This window comes from Callithrix jacchus, chromosome 2 (assembly GCF_049354715.1).
Source record: "Callithrix jacchus isolate 240 chromosome 2, calJac240_pri, whole genome shotgun sequence".
NCBI classification, from domain to species: Eukaryota; Metazoa; Chordata; class Mammalia; order Primates; family Cebidae; genus Callithrix; species Callithrix jacchus.
Window position 1 is genome coordinate 132,865,812 of NC_133503.1, and position 21,799 is coordinate 132,887,610.

A 21,799-nucleotide genomic window follows, 5' to 3' on the forward strand; every position below is an offset into this window, starting at 1 on the left:
TCCTCCTGTCGTCTTTGCAATTACCAGCTTTCAGATTAGGTCTCTTGAGTTGACGTCCAAGTTGTTAGTTCCCAGGGCCAGAACAGCGGCGTTAAGACTGATGGTGCTTTTCTGCCCAGGATTCTCCTGTCTGGCTTCCTTCTTGTGTCCGTAATAGGCGACTCTGCCTTCCCCCAGCTCCAAACCTCGGTCAGAAGGGGAACCAGTCTTGTTTACTCTGCGCGGAGAGCTGCTGCGACTGAGGTGCTGTCACAGCCACTGCGCCAGCCTCAGGAGTCGTGCTGGCGACCCGTGTGGGTCCTCCAAGCCTCGGTCAGAAGGGGAGCCAGCCCTGTTTACTCTGCTCCGAGAGCTGCCACCCTGAGGTGCCGGCGAAACCATTGCGCTGGCCACAAGAGTTGCGCTGGCGACCCGTGTGACTCCTCCACTGGGGATCTTCTGCTCCATGAGCGACCAGAATTTGTCTGAAAGTGTGGCGTCCTCTAGTTCTCTGCGCTTTGACTGAGAGCTGCAATCCCGAGATGTTAGCAATCGGCCATCTTGGATCGTTCCCCAGCTATACCATTTTATATTCCCATCAGCAATGAATGAGAGTTCCTGTCACTTTATATCCTTGTCTGTATATGGAGTTATCAAGTTTTTGGACTTTGTTCATTCTAATAAGTGTGTTGTTGTATATCATTTGTTTTAGTTAGCAATTCCCTAATGACATGATTTTGAACATGTTTTTATATGTTTATTTGACATATGTGTATCTTTTTTGGTGAGATACCTGTTCAGGTCATCAGCCTATTTTTTTAAAAATTGGGTTGTTTGTTTTCTTGTTGAATTTTAGGAACTCTTTGTATATTTTGGATAACAGCCCTTTATCAGATATGTCTTTTGCAAATATTTTCTCCCAGTTTGTGGCTTGTCTTCTGATTCTTCTGACCTTATCTTTTGCATGCACAAGTTTTAAATTTTAATGAAGTTCAACTTATCAATTATTTCTTCCACAGATCATGTCTTTTGTACTGTTTCTAAAAGTTGCCATAACCAAGGTCATCAAGATTGCTATGTTAGTCTCTAAAAGTTTTATAGTTGTGTTTTACGTTTAGTCTGTGACCCGTTTGAGTTAATTTTTGTGAAGGGTGTAAGGTCTGTTTCTACAATTTTTTTTTAACATGTGACTCTTTGTTTGTTCCAGCATCATTTGTTGAAAAGACTATCGTTTATCCATTATATTGTCTTGGCTCTTTTGTGAAAGCAGTTGGGTGTGTTTATGAGAGTTTATTTTTGGGCTTTCTATTCTGTTCCATTGATGTTTTTATCTGTCCTTTCACAAATACCACACTGTCTTGCTATGTGTAGCTTTATAGTAAGTCTTCATTACGGAAAACTTTAAATATACATAAGTGTATGGCTGACAGTTCAGTGAATCCCTATGTATACATCATGTAGCTACATTGTTCATCAGCTCATGGCCGCTCTCGTTTTGCTACCCCACCCCATTCCAAGATTTGATGTAAAATTTTAGATATCATATTATTTATTTCTGTCTCTTGAGAGTGTATTTATATCTTTACTTTAAAGAAACTGCAAAGTCTTCTCCAGTATACGTTGGTCCCCATTTTTTAAATGCTTTTTTTCTTTTTTGGTCCAGCTTAAATATACATTTTTAAAGAAACATGAAAAAAATATTCTGTGGTAGTTTTTTATCGCATACATGTACATATTTTAAACTTGGAAAATAAAACATTTATAAGTAGAACATTTTATACTCATTTTATGAGACGGTTTTATCACATACGTTTTAGAGATATTTTGAGAACTCCTTTTTGAGTCATTTAATAGTTTTCCATTGGAAAGCCCCTTTACTTCTATATGGATTTTTGGAGATACACATTACGTTGGAATATGGATACAAGGCTGTCATAGAAATATGTTTCAAACTTTGAGTACTCATTCACATGCTATTAGCATAGTTACTTAGAATTATTTTGTAAAAAAGATTTATCAGTTCTCCCTCATTTATTTATTTATTAGTTATTTTAACTGCCTAAGCTCTAGAACCAGTCATGTTTTCATGTAAAAGAGCAGGTTTTATGGCTTTATAAGTAATGCTTTCTGTCTTAGTCAGATTTCAGTCAAATGGTTCTGTCTTTTTGTAATAGTAATATCAGTATTATACTGGAACAAGGTTGGCATTACTAATGACTATATAGAAAAACTGAAACCACAATATAAAACATTTTAATTAGTACAAATTAGAAACCCCATGTATGATAATGCCTCACTTCTGTAGGCTCAATAGAAATGTTTAATAATTGATTTTTTAAAACGTTTTCATGCATTTGTAAAACACATTTTTCTTGTCCTAGGCAATGGAAAATATAATGTTTACTGTTTTATTTTTAAATCATGTTTTTTATTATCTGTATCACAAGAAATCAGAATATCAAGATTATTGAAATGATATGAACAATATACTAAAAATAAGGGCTTCATATATAAAATAATATCTCAAGGCATCATAACAGCCATTTTAGCTACGTAAGGGTTTTTTCTACTTTGTTTCAGCTTCATAGATGTATTAATTGAGACTGCCTAATATTAGTCTCTAGTCAAGAAATATATTTGAAGGTATAGAATAAGCTCAGAAGATCAAGCAGTTCTACTAAAAACAGAATATTTCTTAAAAGTGCTTTCAAATAAAAATGGAGGAATATTAAAATTAGATACTAAATTATCTTTTATCAATATGAAGTATGGTTAGTATACCATGTGAAGTAAGTGGAAACTTACTATAAAGTAGATTTCAAAGTCTTTCAAATTCCTTTATTTTTACTCTTAAGCAGACGAAACATTTTCCTTAATATATCTTGTTTATCTTATTTATTTAACTATTCTGTTTCTGGAGAAGGAGAAAGTCAAATTCATTTCATAATATATTTAACATTTTAAATAAGAATGATCATTATTTAAACCATTCAGAGTTCTCTCAGATATAAACCTTGATTCTTCCACTTAACTCACTTAAGTATCTGGGCTATTATCTCTAAGCACAAATCTTCCTCTATCTGATATGTCAAAAGTATTACAAAGGTAAAATCAATTAGGTTGACATTTTAAAAATATTACTGAATTTAAAGAACTCTGTAAGTGGTTGCTGAAAGTGTAGTACTTTATATAAAAATCATATAAAATATATCTGACTTTTCTGAAAAATTCTATTGTGTTGCATTATCTGCCACAAAGCTCTCTCTTTTACCCCTTTATTCCTTGAACATATTAATCATAGTTGTTTTATAGTCTCAGTTTGGGCTACTATAACAAAAATATTCTAGATTGTATGACTTAAACAATAAATATTTATTTCTCACAGTTCCTGAATCTGGGGATTCCAGGATCAAGGTTCTGACAGATTTGGTGTCTGTTGAGGGTCTACTTCTTGGTTCGTAGATGACTGTCTTCTCCACATGATGGAAAAAAGGCGAGAAGGCTCTCGAAGGTTCATTTTGTAATGACACTAATTCCATTTATGAGAGTTCCATCTTAATGACCTAATCACCTTTCTCCTAGTACCATCACACTGGAGATTGGGATTTCTTTCTTTCTTTTTGAGACAGTCTTGCTCTGTCGCCCAGGCTGGAGGGAGTGCAATGTCACAGTCTCGGCTCACTGCAACTTCTGCCTCCCGGGTTCAAGTGATTCTCCTGCCTCAGCCTCCCAAGTAGCTGGGACTACAGGCACACACCACCGTACCCGACTAATTTTTGTATTTTTTGGTAGAGACGGGGTTTCACCATGTTGGCTAGGCTTTTCTTGAACTCGTGACCTCAGGTGATCCAGCTGCCTTGGCCTCCCTGAGTGCTGGGATTATAGGCATGAGCCACTGCATGCAGCCTAGGATTTCAGTTTATGAATTTGTGGGAAGTCAGAATTGTCCAGTTCATAATGTAGTTCACTTAAAATTCATGTCTGCCAAGCTTATTTTCTAGATTTTGTCTTGGTTTATATGTATAGTTTTGTCTCTTTTTCTTTTATGCATATTTTAAAGACATCTTACTGAAGTAGAAATATATACTGCAAATGACTCACATTTTCACAAACTGAATGCACCTATATACCAAATACCTAGATTGGGAAACAGTAATTATTGGTGTACTTCATAAGCCCTCCTCTTGATACCTTTCACTTAATAATCTGCTTTTCTTCCCAGAAGGAAACAGTATCCTTATCCTTAAAAATACCCATTTCCTTTCTGATAAATTGTTGACTAGTTTGAAGCTTTGGATGATGGATTTTGTTCTACTTGTGGTTCTAGGGAAGGGATTCAACAACCTTGAGTTCACCTACTCATCTCAATTATGGATTGAGATGATTTAAGCTGGGCTTTAATCTGATCATCCTTACTCCCCAGAATATAGACTTCATCTTTTAAACCGAAGACTAGGAGAGTTAGCAAGGATTGTAATTTTTGGTGGATCCTGACCCTCCACCTTTTGTTACTGCATTTTTGTGAATCTGCTGAAAGCTCTACTCAGCGTTTAGGCCTCTCAGCCTCCTCTTGTCTAATTAACACATTTTGGAAAAGCAATTCCAAAAGCCAATCAGAGTTCTTGATTTCTAGATTTACTGCTTCTTCTGGGTCTTGCCTGCATAATTCATCACTGTTCTTTTAGCCCTCCAATGCCTTCAAACAGGTTTCTTAACTTTTCCCCAGGTTTTTTAGTTCTCACTGAGAACTAGAAATATCAACTGGTGGTTGTTCTAAGTTGTCTGTTTAGCCATTCTTAGATGCAGGACTATATCATCCTATATTGCCTGTTTTAAAAAAGGTGTTTTCTAAAGGCTTAGTTAAAATGACATTTTTTAATCACTGTGATTTGTGACTCCTTTTAAGCATCCATAACTAGCATGATTGAAGTTGTCTGTAATGAGTTTCCCATGTTTGGGGTACATTATGGTTCAAAATGAAGCAGTAGTGTAAGAGCCTTATAATATATTTGTAAATCCTCAGGTATGAGACAGCTTCTTTCTGAGGGATAATTTTAGGGGGGAAACTGTTTTTTATATTTGGCATCTGGGGATATTGGACTTGAATCAATATTACTTGAAATAATAGTTGCCATTACATGGTTTCTAGAAAGAAACTTTCTTAATAATAGAAGCAGTGGAAATAGCTACTATTTGTGTAGTTTAATTTGTTTCAGGCTCTAAGTGCTTGTATAGCTTTCAATAAACTGATTCAATCTCTATAAACACTTTAATGTTACAGATACTACTTTTATAGATGAGTAAATCAAGACAAGGAAAAGTCAAATCAAGACAAGGAAAGGTTGAGTAATTTGTCATGGTCATAGAGCCAGCACTTACATTGGATTGGTGTGTCCTGATATACCCATATACTGTATACATATCTAGCATCCATTTTGTTTGTGCTAATGTCTGCTCTGATTCATTAAAAACCTGAGAAACATAGTCCACAGTAATAGATTCAAATATGTTACTGGAGATTTGTTCTCATCCTCGAAGAAAAATTCAAAACCTTCATTTCATTAATCTCATAAAAACATCCACCCTTCACTTGTCAGTTTTTTCACTGCTTGCTTCCAATTTAGGGAATTATGCAGTTGGGACATGCGTATAGCTAGTAACTAGGAAAGCTGGATCTAAGACGCAATGTCACACAATGTTCTCATGGCAGTCGACCGAAAAGGAAAGTTCATAAAAAGTATATGAGAATTTCTTATGAGGGTAATGTTTTTAAGTAACAATTGACATGAACTATTTTAGCTATAAGCAACATGTTCTTCATGTTTATTAGCTCATCATCCCATTATTAAAACTTTATTGTTTCAAATAATCCCTTTTAGGAAATTTTAATTTCTGTAATGTTGTATGTTAATTTGTAGAAGTTTTGTTAGTAGGAATATAAGATCATCGAATCATGTGTGGCAAAGATACAGAAATTACTCTTATGGAATCTTTTAAAATATTAATATTTTAATATTTGCATAATTTTTATTTTATTTTTAACAGATTCTTGTTCTTTTACCCAGTCTGGAGTGCAGTGGTGTGATCTTGGCACAGTGCCTCCTGGGTTCAAACGATTCTTCTGCCTCAGCCTCCCAAGTAGCTGGGACTACAGGTGTGCACCACCATGCCTGGCTAATTTTTGTATTTTTAGTAGAGATGGGGTTTCACCATATTGGCCAGGCTGGTCTCGAACTCCTGCCCTCAGGTGACCCACCTGCCTTGGTTGGCCTCCCAAAGTGCTGGGATTATAGGTGTGAGCCTCCATGCCTGGCTGCATAATTTTTTAAAACTTTAAAAAAATTTATCAATAGAAAGCAGTTGGATCAATTATGAACCATATATGTTATGAAATATTACTGAATTTTAATAAGATAATGATTCATTGACCTTTAATTATACTTACTAAAAATGCCATCCTTTGAATTAAATATACATTGAAGACATACAGTAGTACAAGTAATCCTCTGTAAAGTGTTCGTATTTTTGTAAATCCATATTAAAATCAAACCTCATGTAAAAATATGTTTCTTATGGAAATGAACTCAAAACCTATATGATGGTGTGTTCATAGAGGACACTATAGAAAATTTACATGAGTCTTAAAAAATTTTTTAAGTTATTTTATTGTTTTTCTTTTAAGTTCTGGGGTACATGTGCAGAATGTGCAGGTTTTTTACATAGGTAAACATTTGCCATGGTGATTTGCTGCACCTATGAATCAGTCATCCAGGTATTAAGCCCAGCAGGCATTAGCTCTTTTCCCTAATGTTCTACCCCCTAACCCTCACCTGATAGGCCCCAGTAAGTGTTGTTCCCCTCCCTGTGTCCATGTGATCACATTGTTCAGCTCCCACTTATAAGTGAAAACATGGTATTTGGTTTTCTGTTCCTGTGTTAGTTTGCTGAGAATAATGACTTCCAGCATCATCCATGTCCCTGCAAAGGACATGATCTTGTTCCTTTTTATGGGTGCATAGTATTCCATGGTGTATACATCACATTTTATCTAGGCTATCATTGATGGGCATTTGGGTTGATTCTGTCTTTGCTATTGTGAATAGTGCCGCAGTGAACATATGCATGCATGTATTTTTATAATAGAATGATTTGTCATCCTTTGGGTGTGTATACCAGTAATGGGATTGCTGGGTTAAATGGTATTTCTGGTTCTGAATATTTGAGGAATCAGCACATTGTCTTCCACAATGATTGTCCTAATTTCCATTCCCACCAACAGTGTAAAAGCGTTCCTATTTCTCCACAGCCTTGCAAACATCTGTTGTTTTTTGAGTTTTTAATAATTGCCATTCTTACTGGTATCAAGTGATATCTCATTGTGGTTTTGGTTTACATTTCTCTAACAATCATTGATGTTGAGCTATTTTTCGTGTTTGTTGGCTGCATGTATGTCTTTTTTTGTGAAGTGTCTGTTCATACCATTTGCCCACTTTTTAATGGGGTTGTTAGTTTCTTGTAAATTTGGTTAAGTTTCTTGTAGATTCTGGATATTAGCCCTTTGTCAGATCGATAGATTGCAAAAATTTTCTCCCATTCTATAGATTTTCTGTTTTCTCTGATGATAGTTTTGTTTGCTGTGCAGAAACTCTTTAATTAGATCTTGTTCGTCAATTTTTGCTTTTGTTGCAATTGCTTTTAGCAATTTCATCATAAAAGTCCTTGCCCATGCTGATGTCCTAAATGGTATTGCCTAGATTCTCTACTAGGGTTTTTATAGTTTTGGGTTTTACATTTAAGTCTTTAATCCATCTTGAGTTAATTTTTGTATAAGGTGTAAGGAAGGGCTCTAGTTTCAATTTTCCACATAAGGCTAGCCAGTTCTTCCAGCACCATTTGTTAAATAGGGTATTTTTCCCCATCGCTTGTTTTTGTCAGGTTTGTCGAAGATTAGATGGCTGTAGATGTGCGGTTTTATTTCTGAGTTCTTTATTCTGTTCCATTGGTCTATGTGCCTGTTTTTGGACCAGTACCATGCTGTTTTGGTTACTGTGGCCTTGTAGTATAGTTTGAAGTCAGATAGCGTGATGCTTCCAGATTTGTTCTTTTTGCTTAGGATTGTTTTGGCTATGTGAGGTCTTTTTTGGTCCTATATGAATTTTAAAATACGTTTTTCTAGTTCTTTGAGGAATGTCAATGATAGTTTAATGGGAATAGCATTGGATCTATAAATTGCTTTGGGCAGTTTGGCCATTTTCACGATGTTGATTCTTTGTATCCATGAGCATGGAGTATTTTTCCATCTGCTTGTGCCTCTTTGATTTACTTGAGCAGGTTTGTAGTTTTATTATTATAATATACTGTCATAATCTTAAACATTTATACAGTAAAATAAGCCATACATATGCATCTTTCATTAAAATAATGTAATTGAACTCTAATAAAGTATGTTAATTAACAATGAGGATGAAATTGAGTAAGTAGATGCTTATTAAAAGCAGCTTTTTATGTACATTTTGAGGATTTTATTTGTTAGTAATAGTGCTATGTTTGTTAACACAGCACTTTCATTATGTATCACTTTCAGGTAGAGTTTGAACATTCGTTTAATTAACCATGACTTAAGATTGTAGGTGAGTGCTTATGCTTAGAGCATTTAATTATTTGTGTGTTATTGGTTTACTTAACAGAACTGCTTTAGCCTGGAGTGCCGTAAAGAAACAGTCACTCAAGTCCAGCTTTGATGTAAAAGTATAACTTAATTATAGGCTTTTTATTAAGCACTAAAATACAACTAGTTTATTTTGAATTGTGTATTCAAAGGAAGGTGATAATGTTATGATTTCTAGTTTAATTTTGAAGGTAAGTGTTATTACGAATTCTTTTGTTTTCAAAAGAGTATAAATTTTGTGAGTTTTTTCTGAATAATTTTATAAGATTTTTGACTGTGGATTTAAAAAGCACTGAGCTAATGTGTTTATTATTCTAAGAGGCTTAAAAGTTGTACTTTTCATGAAAGGTGTTTTCCAGTGATATTTATGTCAAGATTTAAGGAAAGATTGTGTAAAATCTGTAGGCACCTAGTAAGGGAAAAATACTTAAATGATATTAGCCTAAAACATTTTAGATAATTTTCTTTATTATGTATAACAATTCATAAATACAACAAATTGTTTTTAAGTGAATTTCTGATTTTTATCTCCTTAGTTTTATTTTATTAAATGTTTTTTAAAAGATAATTTAGATCACATGAAATTGTAAGAAATAATTCAGAGAGATCTGGTATAACGTTTACTCAATTTTCCCCAATGAAATTTTTTAGAGACTGGGTCTCACTCTGTCACCCAGGCTGGTGTACAGTGGCTTGATCATAGCTCATTGAAGCCTTAATGGTAATATCTTGCAAAACTGTAATACAGTATTACAACCAGGATATTGACATGTTACAGTCAAAATTCAGAACATTTCCATCACAGGGAGTCTTCATGTTGCCATTTTATAGCCAAACCAGCTTTCTTCCAGATGCTTAACTCTACTCCCAGCCCTTAACCCCTGGCATCACTAATCTGTTTTCATAATTTTGTTTTTTCAAGAATGTTATATAAGTGGAATTATATGGTATATAACTTTCATTGTAGATTATCCATTTTGTCATTCTTTTTTTTTTTTTGAGACGGAGTTTCGCTCTTGTTACCCAGGCTGGAGTGCAGTGGCACAATCTTGGCTCACCGCAACTTTCCACCTCCTGGGTTCAGGCAATTCTCCTGCCTCAGCCTCCTGAGTAGCTGGGACTACAGGCACGCCCCACCATGCCCAGCTAATTTTTTGTATTTTTAGTAGAGACAGGGTTTCACCTTGTTGACCAGGATGGTCTCGATCTCTAGACCTCGTGAGCCACCGTGGCTGGCCTCCATTTTGACATTCTTTAGTGTCTCTGTAGTAATTTTCTTTGCTCTGAAGTGTATTTTATCTGGTATTAATATAGTCATTTTGCTTTTCCTTGATTACTATTAGCATGTTATGTATTTTTCCGTCCTTTTACTTTTAACCTGCCTTTATCTTTATATTTACAGTGAATTTCTTATAGGCAGCGTATAGTTGAGTCATGGGTTTTAATCTACTCTGCCAGTGTTCATCTTTTAATCTATTTATTTTTAAGGCTTTAGCTTCCCATTTTATTTTTTGTTTTCTGCTTGTTCTCTCTAGTCTTCATTTCTCTTACTGTGAGTTATTTCAGCATTTTTTAGAATTCCATTTTATCTACAGTTAATTTGAATGTATCTTTTTTTAATTAAAAACTATTTTTCAGAAATTTTTTAGAGACAGGATCTCACTCTGTCACCCAGGCTGCAGGAAGTGGCTTGATCATAGCTCATTGAAACCACAAACTGTCTTCAGTTTTCAGAGGTTTTACTGTTATATGTGTTGTTATGGATTTCTTTGGGTTGAATCCTGTTTAGGGTTTATTCAGCTTCCTCAATTTGTAGTTTTATGTCTTTGCCAAATTTAAGAAGTTTGCAGTCATTATTTCTTTGAATTATCTTTCAGCTCTTGCCTCTGTCTCATCTCCTTCCAGGATTTATTAATAGATAAAAGGAATGTTAGGTGTTTTATTGTTGTTTCACTGGTCCCTGAGACTCTGTTTTTTAGTTTTGATTTTTCTTTTGTCCCTAGTCTATTTTATTTTTGTTATTCGCATTGGGTAAATTTCGTTGTTCTGTGTTCCAGTTTACTGATTATTTCTTTTGTCCCCTTCCTCTGCTTTTGATCCCATTCATTAGGTTTTTAGTTTTGGTTTTTTTATTTGCCGGTCATAATATTTTTTATTTGCTCTTTACTTATATCATCTATTTCTTTCTTTAGACTTTATTTATTTATTTTTAGATGGAGTTTTGCTCTTATTGCCCAGGCTGGAGTGCAATGGTGCAATCTTTTTGTATGCTGGGCTAAGTTTGTATTTTCAGTGAGACAGCGTTTCACCATTTTATCCAGGCTGGTCTCAAACTCCTGACTTCAGGTGATCTGCTCACCTTGACCTCCCAGAGTGCTGGAATTTCAGGTTTGAGCCATTGCGCCTGGTCTAGACTTTATAACTCTTTGCTAAAACTTCTATTTTTTTATTTGTTAGTAGGACATTCTCTATTGCTCATTGAAGCTTTTTTTTTTTTTTAAATCATCAGATCATTCCAGTATCTCTGTTATCTTGGTGTTGGCATTTGCTAGTTACCTATTTTTATTCAGTTTGAGATCTTCCTGTCTCTTGGAATGATGAGTGATTTTTTAATTGAAACTTGGACATTTGGGATACTTTGAGACTAGATCTTATTTAAACCTTCAGGTGAACTGGCTTTGTTTGATACCACTCTAGCAGGGAAGGGTAGTGATTAAGAGAGATGGGTGCTTTCTCATTACAGCCAGGTCATAGCAGAAGTCCAGATTCCCTGCTCATGGGATTGTGCTTATTGTTACCACAGGGTAGTATGGGATTTCTGGCTCCCCAGCCATGTTTCTCTGATAGCTGTCTAGAAGGGATACAAGGTACTGTTCTATGTATGTCCTTCCCTGACAACCACAAAGGTGTGGGAGGGGCTGGCTTTGGTTACTACTAGGTGTGGTGTGCAAGTCCTGACTGTCCACTAGGCCTCCTCTGACATCATCACGGTCAGAGGAATAAGGTCACCTTGTCACTAATGGATGGGCTTCGAAGTCCAGTCTCCTTACTTGGTCTTCACTGGCAATATGAGAGTGCCATGTTACCTCTTGGTAGAGATTAAAATCTCAATCCCATTTTGGCCTTTTCTGAAACCACCCAGTGAGGTGGTTGGGGCATCTCATTACAGGCTTATAAGGGTAGAAGTAGGATCACCATCTCAGCCTTTACTGGTGATGAGGTAGGGCTATAGTTTTTTAATCTGGTGTTGGCTGCATTTGAGTAGTTATTTCTAAAAGTTTTCTGTCTTGCTAGACTGCCCCTTTCTTGGTCCTTTGGCTCGAGAGAGCGGTTTTCAGGGTTTCTTTTCATCTGCATTTGTTGCCAGTTTCTCCTGCACTGAGTTGTGGGTGTATGAAATAAAAGGAAAACCCAGGGAACTCACTGGTGTGTCTTTCTTTGGGTCTTGAGGTTCCTATCCAGTCCTTTTTGCCTTTCAGAGTCTTTTTATGTTTGTTGGATATGTGTTTTACATGTAATATTCTGCTTTTCTAATTCTACTTAGTGAGAGAGATGGGAGAAAGTACATCTACCACATCTTCCTGGAGGCAGAAAGTGTGTTTCGGATACTTGGTAATGGAAGTTACCTCTAAACAGTAGTTGAATTGGACGCATGTGGATACTATTGTATTTGTGTGGTTTTTGTTTGTTTGTTTTGGGGACTAAATGCCTATAGGCATATTTATTGGCAGAGATAAAGAATTCAAAACAAAAACCTAGAATCAACTCCTATGGATATTTATAAATCTCAAACTGAGACATTTTCTTGACAACTCAGGGACCTACTTAAAACAACACTAGTTTTTACATGTCAAACTTTACTGTGATTTCTTTTATGTTACTATTCAAACAATGCACCTCTTTTTTCTTTTGGACTCTGATATAGTTACAGAGTGGCTGACAATATATGGAAATAGTTTTTAGGTTTTAGGTAGTCTCATATTATACGCCTTGTTAAAATCTAATGGTCATGTATTCCTTTTGAGAGACTAGATATTTCTATTGGGATTTAATAGCAAAAATTTACTTTGTAATATTATAGAAGCATCAGCACAGTAACTTGTTACAAAATATGAGAAAAATCAAGGCCTTTATTCCATACAGGTTGTATAATATTTTAAAACTGACTCAACAGAAATATTTTACAGTAAAATGTTATTGTAGATGTTTAAAAGAAAGTTTTGACTATATAATATGTAGATTGTTCAAGGTCTAAAGTAATCTTGGGATTGGATTTCTTTCATTGTAGGGTGATGAATTAGAAGACAATGAAAAGAATTTCTATGAATCTGATGATGATCAGAAGGAAAAGACTGACAAAAGGAAGAAGCCATATACTATGGATCCAGATCATAGACTTTTAATTAGAAATACAAAGCCTTTGCTTCAGAGCAGGAATGCTGCGGTATGTTAAAATCCTTATAAGAAATAATTCACTGTTTTTTTTTTTTAAAACAGCAATTAAAAATATCTCAATTTAGTAAGTGATTCTGTGTGTGCTCATGGAGCATGAGTTTGTTTACACACCAAATGATGTGTAATGGATAATTGAAACACAGTGTGGAATGGAAGCTGTAGATTTAGAGACCTAATGTCTGTGAAGTAAAACCTAAATAAATATATTTCAGCCTTCCATGTTTCCAGGTATGCGGAGTTAGGTTTTGATGAGAATACCTGGTGTGACCTACTGGGCTTCATTTACTTTTTAGTGGTTTTGTTAATTTGCTTTTCTTAAGGTATTCCTAAGTTGTTTCTAAATTGATTGGATTATGTTAGCCCTTATATAAGGACTATGTATATTTCTTAGTTATTCCATTGTGATTGAGGGTACTTGATCTGGTAGCAGTTCATACTGTTTGTATCTGTCTGATAGAATTTTTAAGAGACTAACAAAGGTAATGCCTCACACATTATAAATGTAAATTGGTAGTAATTAAAAATCATCTTTATTTGGGTTCTAAGGTTTTTTTGTTTGACACTTTTTTATTTTATATAACCATTTATATTTTAGAAGACTACATGTGCACAATACAAAATTAGAAAATACAGACTAGCAAAACTAAAAAGAAAATTAAAACATCACATTCTCAACACTCAGAAATCACTTATCTTAGTGTATTTTCTTCTAGATCTTTTAAATCTGCATACATATACATATATTTATGGTTACACATGCATATATATATAGATTTTAACCAAGATAAAAATTATACTGTATATAGCATTTTCTTTTTCTTTTTTTAAATTTTTTACTTTTTTATATATATTTTTAAAGACGGGGTTTCACCGTGTTGGTCACGCTGGTCTTGAACTCCCAACCACAGGTGATCCACCCACCTTGGCCACCAAAGGGCTTAGATTACAGGTGTGAGCCACCACGCCCGGCCCTTTATATAGCATTTTCTAACCCTTTTTTCTCTAGTCAGTCCTTTCCACTTTTTATTTTAATAAAGTTTCATTTTATTTGATCTCAAATTACCCTTTTTTTGGATGGCTTATCTAAACCATTATCTAATATGTTGCATCTTTTAAAGCCTCTCAAGACTTCAGAATGTCCTTCTGGGTTTGTATGATTACTGCTGCTGCTGCTTATTATTATTTTTTTTTTTTTGCCATACCTACTGGAATGGGATGGTTGCATCTTTTATAGTGTCATTTAATTTATTCTTTTATATTCTGGGTTTTTTGTTAACTGGCAGTTATATCTGAAGGCTTGATGGATTTAAGTTAAACATGTTCTTAAAGATTTTAATTGAGAAATATTCTTTTTTTTAATTTTACTTTAGGTTCTGGGGTACATGTGCAGATCATGCAGGATTGTTGTATAGGTACACACATGGCAATGTGGTTGCTTCCATCTCCCTGTGTTATCCCACCCCCTCCCGCCTCTGTCCCACCCTTGGTCCCCCCACCAACAGACCCCAGTGTGTGATGCTACCCTCCCTGTATCCATGTGTTCAGCACCTGCCTATGAGTGAGAACATGCAATGTTTGATTTTCTGTTCTTGTGTCAGCTTGCTGAGAGTCATGGTTTCCAAATTTATGCATGACCCTGCAAAGGACACAAGCTCATTGTTTTTTATGGCTGCATAGTATTCCATGGTGTATATGTGCCACATTTTCCTTGTCCAGTTTATCATCGATGGGCATTTGGGTTGGTTCCAGGTCTTTGCTATTATAAACAGTGCTGCAATGAACATACGTGTGCATGTGTCTTTATAATAGAATGATTTATAATCCTTTGGGTATATACCCAGTAATGGGATTGCTGGGTCAAATGGAATTTCTGTTTCTAGGTCCTTGAGGAATCACCACACTGTCTTCCACAATGGTTGAACTAATTAAGCGTTCCCATTTCTCCACATCCTCTCCAGCATCTGTTGTCTCCAGATTTTTTAATGATTGCCATTCTAACTGGCGTGAGGTGGTATCTCAATGTGGTTTTTATTTGCATTTCTCCAATAATCAGTGATGATGAGCATTTTTTCGTATGTTTGTTGGCTTCATATATGTCTTCTTTTGAAAAGTGTCTGTTCATATCCTTCACCCACTTTTGGATGGGTTTGTTTTTTTCTTGTAAATCTCTTTTAGTTCTTCATAGATTCTGTATATTAGCCCTTTGTCAGATGGGTAGATTGCAAAAATTTTTCCCATACTGTTGGTTACCAGTTCACTCTAATGATAGTTTCTTTTGGTGTACAGAGGCTCTAGAATTTAATTAGATCCCATTTGTCTATTTTGGCTTTTGTTGCCAATGCTTTTGGTGTTTTAGTCATGAAGTCCTTGCCTATGCCTATTTCCTGAATGGTTTTGCCTAGGTTTTCTTCCAGGGTTTTTATGGTATAAGACCTTATGTTTTCTCCCAGGGTTTCTATGTTTGAGTCTTTAATCCATCTGGAGTTACTTTTAGCATAAGGTGTCAGGAAGGGGTCCAGTTTCTGCTTTCTGCACACTGCTAGCCAGTTCATTAAACACCGTTCATTGAACAGGGAATCCGTTCCCCATTGCTTGTTTTTGTCAGGTTTGTCAAAGATCAGATGGTTGTAGATGTGTGGCATTGCCTCCAGGGCCTCTGTTCTGTTCCATTGGTGTATATATCTGTTTTGGTACCAGTACCATGCTGTTTTGATTAACGTAGCCTTGTAGTATAGTTTGAAATCAGGTAGCATGATGCCTCCAGCTTTGTTCTTTTTGTTAGGATTGTCTTGGCTATGCAGGTTCTCTTTTGGTTCCATATGAGTTTAAGGTGTTTTTTTCCAGTTCTATGAAGAAGGTCATTGGTAGCTTGATGGGGATAGCATTGAATCTATAAATTACTTTGGGCAATATGGCCATTTTCACAATATTAATCTTCCTAACTGTGAGCGTGGAATGTTTTTCCATCTGTTTGTGTCCTCTCTTATTTCTTTGAGAAGTGGTTTTGTAGTTCTTTGTAAAGAGGTCCTTTACATCCTTTGTTAGTTGTATTCCTAGGTATTTTATTCTCTTTGTAGCAATTGTGAATGGGAGTTCGTTCATGATTTGGCTTTCTGTTAATCTGTTATTGGTGTATAGAAACGCTTGTGATTTCTGCACATTGATTTTGTATTCTGAGACTTTGCTGAAGTTGCTTATTGGTTTAAGGAGATATTCGTTGAGATGATAGAGTCTTCTGAATATACAATCATGTTGTCTGCAAAAGAGAAATTTGACTTCCTCTTTTCCTAGTTGAATACCCTTTATTATTATTTTTTCTTGCCTTATTGCTCTGGCTAGAACTTCCAATACTGTATTGAATAGGAGTGGTGAGAGGGCATCCTTGTCCCGTGTCAGATTTCAAAGGGAATGCTTCCAGTTTTTGCCCATTCAGTATGATATTGGCTGTAGGTTTTGTTGTAAATAGCTTTTATTGTTTTGAGATATGTTCCTTCCATACCTATTTTACTAAGAGTTTTTAGCATAAAGGCTGTTGAATTTTGTCGAAGGCCTCCTCTGCATCTATTGAGATAATCATGTGGTTTTTGTCTTTGGTTCTGTTTATGTGGTGGATTACACTTACAGACTTGCGTATGTTGAACCAGCCTTGCATCCCTGGAATGACACCTACTTGATCGTGATGGATAAGTGCATTGATGTGCTGTTGCAATCGGTTTGCCAGTATTTTATTGAAGATTTTTGCATCTATGTTCATCATGGATATTGGCCTGAAGTTTTCTTTTTTTGTTGAGTCTCTGCCAGGTTTTGGTATCAGGATGATGTTGGTCTCATAAAATGATTTGGGAAGGATTCCCTCTTTTTGTGTTGTTTGGAATAGTTTCAGAAGGAATGCTACCAGCTCTTCTTTATACATCTGGTAGAATTTGGCTGTGAACCTGTCTGGACCTGGACTTTTTTTTTGGTTGGTAGGTTATTAATTGCTGCCTCAACTTCAGCCCTTGTTATTGGTCTATTCAGTGTTTCAACTTCTTCCTGGTTTAGGCTTGGGAGGGTGCAGGTGTCCAGGAGTTTATTCATTTCTTCCAGGTTTACTGGTTTATGTGCATAGAGTTGTTTGTAATATTCTCTGATGATGGTTTGAATTTCTGTGGAATCTGTGGTGATATCCCCTTTATTGTTTTTTATTGCATCTATTTGATTCTTCTCCCTTTTCTTTTTTATTAATCTGGCTACCAGTCTGTCTGTTTTGTTGATCTCTTCAAAAAACCAGCTCCTCGATTTACTGATTTTTTTTGAAGGTCTTTTTATAGCTCTGTCTCCTTCAGTTCTGTTCTGATCTTAGTTATTTCTTGTCTTCTGTTAGCTTTTGAGTTTTTTTGATCTTGCTCCTCTAGCTCTTTCAATTTTGGTGATAAGAGTGTTGATTGTAGATCTTTCCTTGCTTCTCTTGTGGGCATTTATTGCTATAAGTTTCCCTCTAGACACAGCTTTAAATGTGTCCCAGAGATTCTGGTATGTTATGTCTTTGTTCTTGTTGGTTTCAAAGAACATCTTTATTTCTGCCTTCATTTCATTGTTTATCCGGTCGACATTCAGGAGTCAGTAGTTGAGTTTCCATGAAGCTCTGTGGTTCTGAGTTAGTTTCTTAATTCTGAGTTCTTATTTGATTGCCATGTGGTCTGAGAGACTGTTTGTTATAATTTCCATTCCTTTGCATTTGCTGAGGAGTGATTTACTTCCAATTATGTGGTCAATTCTAGAGTAGGTGCGGTGTGGTGCTGAGAAGGATGTATATTCTGTGGATTTGGTGTGTAGAGTTCTGTAGATGTCTATTAGGTCTGCTTGGTCCAGATCTGAGTTCAAGTCCTGGATATCCTTGTTAATTTTCTGTCTCGTTGATCTGTCTAATATTGACAGCAGAGTGTAAAAGTCTCCCACAATTATTGTTTGGGAGTTTAAGTCTCTTTGTTAAGTCATTAAGAACTTGCTTATGTACCTGGGTGCTCCTATATTGGGTGTGTATATATTTAGGATCATTAGCTCTTCTTGTTGCATTGGTTCTTTTATTATTGTGTAATACCCTTCTTTGTCTCTTTTGATCTTCATTAGTTTAAAGTCCATTTTATCAGAGATTAGGATTGCAACTCCTGCTTTTTTTTTTTGCTCTCCGTTTGCTTGATAAATCTTCCTCCATCCCTTTATTTTGAGCCTATGTGTGTCTTTGCACATGGGATGGGTTTCCTGAATATAGCACACTGATGGGTCTTGACTTTTTATCTAATTTGCCAGTCTGTGTCTTTTGACTGGGGCATTTGGCCCATTTACATTTAAGGTTAACATTGTTATTTCGGAATTTGATCCTGCCATTTTGATGCTAGCTGGATGTTTTGCCTGTTCATTGATGCATTTTTTTCATTGTGTCGATGGTCTTTACCATTTGGTATGTTTTTGGAGTGGTTGGTACTGGATGTTCCTTTCCTTGTTTATTGCTTCTTTTTAGGAGCTCTTGTAAGGCAGGCCTGGTGGTGACAAAATGTCTCAGCAATTGCTTGTTCATTAAAGAGTTTTCTTTCTCCTTTGCTTATGAAGCCTAGTTTGGCTGGATATGAAATTATAGGTTGAAAGTTCTTTTCTTTAAGGATGTTGAATATTGGCCTCCACTCTCTTCTGGCATGTAGGGTTTCTGCGGAGAGATTTGCTGTTAGTGTGGATGGGCTTCCCTTTGTGGGTGACCGGACCTTTCTCTCTGGCTGCCCTTAGCATTTTTTCTTTCATTTCAACCCTGGTGAATCTGACAAGTATGTGTCTTCTTGAAGAATATCTTTGTGGTATTCTCTGTGTTTCCTGGACTTGAATGGGGCCCTGCCTTGCTAGGTTGGGGAGGTTCTCCTGGATTATATCTTGAAGAGTGTTTTCCAGCTTGGATTGATTCTCTCTATCACATTCAGGTGCATCTATACATTTCACATTCTGGGTATCAAAGAACCTTTAACTGTTGGATTTCTAAATACTGAGAAAAAAAGAGGCTCATTTAGTCCTTTCAGATTTTGGAGTACCCTAACATATTAGAACAGATGATATACCAAGTGGAAGCTAGAATTTTAAAGGTATTGACATCTATAGAAAGTACAGTTTACTTTCTTACAGTAGGATTGGACTTTTATTTGTAAGGAAAAAGGATTTACTATCTGTAAGATAGATTAAAATTAAGATTCAGCTTTCTTTTCTGTCATTTACTAATACTTATTAGCCAGGTATATACATTAATACTTTTTAAAAATGACTGGCCTTCGATTAGGTCAATCATTAATTGAGATTCTTTTATTTTATAAGATTCAAATTTCAGGAGAATTTATTTTGTAGCTAAATTATATTTGTAGTTTACAAGTGAAGAAACGATATATTCTTTCATTCCTAAAATTCTCAACTAATGTCTTACAGCTATAAATCAAATTTGTAAGAAAGTACCAGAAATACAAAACAGTAAATTTAGGACCCTGTATTTTTTAAAACAGTTTTTTAGTTTTAGAAGAAACTTTTTTTTTAACTTTAAACACTCTCCTGTGCTGTATACTATTTAGGCATGTGTATTAATAGAACTTTGGCCACGTATTTGTTCAAACTTTATGGACCAAGCAGAATTGTATTATTAATGTGTCCTTTGAGCCAAAGACAGCATTGGTAACATCTGTAGCTATGTTTCTGCAGTTGTCACTCTGACTCTGAATGTAGAGGCATGTAGGGGAAACAGTATTCTTATGTTTTGAAACAGAGAAATTCAGATCACCTTTTGTTTGTTTTGTTTTGTTTCTTTGAGACAGTATCACTCTGTTGCCCAGGCTGGAGTGCAGTGGCAGATCTCAGCTCATTGCAACCTCTACCTCCGGGGTTCACATGATTCTTGTGCCTCAGCCTCCCAGGTAGCTGACATTACAGGCATGCACCACCATGCTTAGCTAATTTTTTATTTTTAGTAGAGATAGGATTTCAGCATGTTGGCCAGGCTGATCTTATGTTTGACCACAAGTGATCCACCTGCCTCGGCTTCCCAAAGTGGTGGGATTACAGGTGTGAGCCACCGTGCATAGTCTTTGAATCACCCTTATAATGGCTTGGAACCAAAAGCTCTTTTTAAGGTTCTGTGTTTTCAGAAACAAGATTATTTTAAATGCTACTGCTGTAGATATATTTGTCTTAATGGAGTTTCTTTAATTGTAACATAAATGTGTTGAGTTTTCTTTATTTCTGCCTACTTGTTACTGTTATCCTGGCTTCATTTAGAAAGGCATGCTTACAATTCTTCAAAAGCCCCAGTCTCAGAGCAGCAGGCGAGAAGCATGGAATTTTGAGTGTCTTGGGCTTTGCGGAGGAGCATGTAATTTTGAGTGTCTTGTGCTTTACACCTTGAGCAGTTCATTCAGTGTCTCTTCTTTTCTGAGGATCTGTTCGTTTCATAGCACTGCCATACGTATTGCCATAAACTGAGTGGATTAAAACAACAGAAATTTATTGTGTCACATTTCTGGAAGCCAGAAGTCTGAAATCAAGGTATAATCAGTATTGGTTCCTTCTGTACACTCTGAGGGAGAAACCATCTCTTTCCTAGCTTCTGGTGTTTGCCAGCAATCCATGGCATTTCTTGGTTTATGGATGTATCACAATAATCATCTCCATCTTCACGTGGCCTTCACTGTGTCTCTTTTTGTCCTTTTCTATCTCTTATAAGGACACTTTCTCAATTTAGGGCTCTTAACCAGCATGATCTCATTTCAGTTCTTACATTAATAATTTCTGCAAAGATCCTACTTCCAAATAAGATTAGATTCTGAGGATAGAATTCGGCACTGAGGGGTGGGGGACACTTCTTTAACTCAGTACAAAGAGTAACATTTCATTTTATGTATCAGGAATTTGTAGAAGTTAGAGGAAATAATGTATAGGAATGGATTTTGAAGCTGTAGAGCACTCTAGTGTTCATAATTCCTGTTAGTTTTATGCTTCATTTTTTAGGTGGTTATGGCAGTTGCTCAGCTGTATTGGCACATATCACCAAAATCTGAAGCTGGCATAATTTCAAAATCACTAGTGCGTTTACTTCGTAGCAATAGGTAGGTCATGATTTTATATATTTTTTTCTTTTGTATTCTTTCAAAAGTAATGTTTGAACAAATATAATCTTTCAGGCATTTAATACATAACTATGTTTTATCAATCAGTCAGTAAGTTTTCGTACTTAAGGGGATTATTATAAAAGTTTTTATACATAGATCTCAAACTTAAATACTGAAATGTTTTTAACCTCAAGCCCAAAGAGATTGAAAATATTTTGTGACATAATACTAGGCTGTCACTAGTAGCCTAGTGTTAGTGTTTGCTGTTTTTAGGTATGGCAATAATGATATTTGGGAGTTTTAGTAAATCTGGAATCACTGAAAAACTATTCCAAAGTACTATCAGATTGACTTATTCAATGTATTAATACATGGTTTTATATAGAGCAATACGCATGCTAAGTTATGTAGTATATGCCAGAATTGTGCTTCCTGTAAGGCTGGAATATTTAATTACTCTGATTTCCTCCACTTTAAAAAGAGAGCTGTGTTTTTGATGCTACTCATTTTAAAGATTGCACACTCTTAGTTTCAGATGGACAAAAATTAATTTTAATTTTACTTCCTTCTTTCTTTAATTTTACCT

At 35.6% G+C, this 21,799-nt stretch overlaps 1 protein-coding gene across 6 annotated transcripts in view; it reads left to right on the top strand.

Moving 5' to 3' along the window:
• Positions 1 to 21,799, top strand: part of AP3B1 (adaptor related protein complex 3 subunit beta 1) — a 285,752-nt gene that overhangs the window by 107,768 nt on the left and 156,185 nt on the right. For all 6 annotated transcript variants that reach the window (XR_013532268.1, XR_617963.5, XM_035291344.3 and 3 more), the window contains exons 8-9: positions 12,936 to 13,091; positions 21,113 to 21,210. Coding sequence is in view for 4 of the 6 variants with exons in the window: in XM_035291344.3 (XP_035147235.3) it covers positions 12,936 to 13,091; positions 21,113 to 21,210 (254 nt within the window). In the remaining 2 variants the exon portion in view is untranslated. The remainder of the gene's footprint in view (positions 1 to 12,935; positions 13,092 to 21,112; positions 21,211 to 21,799) is intronic.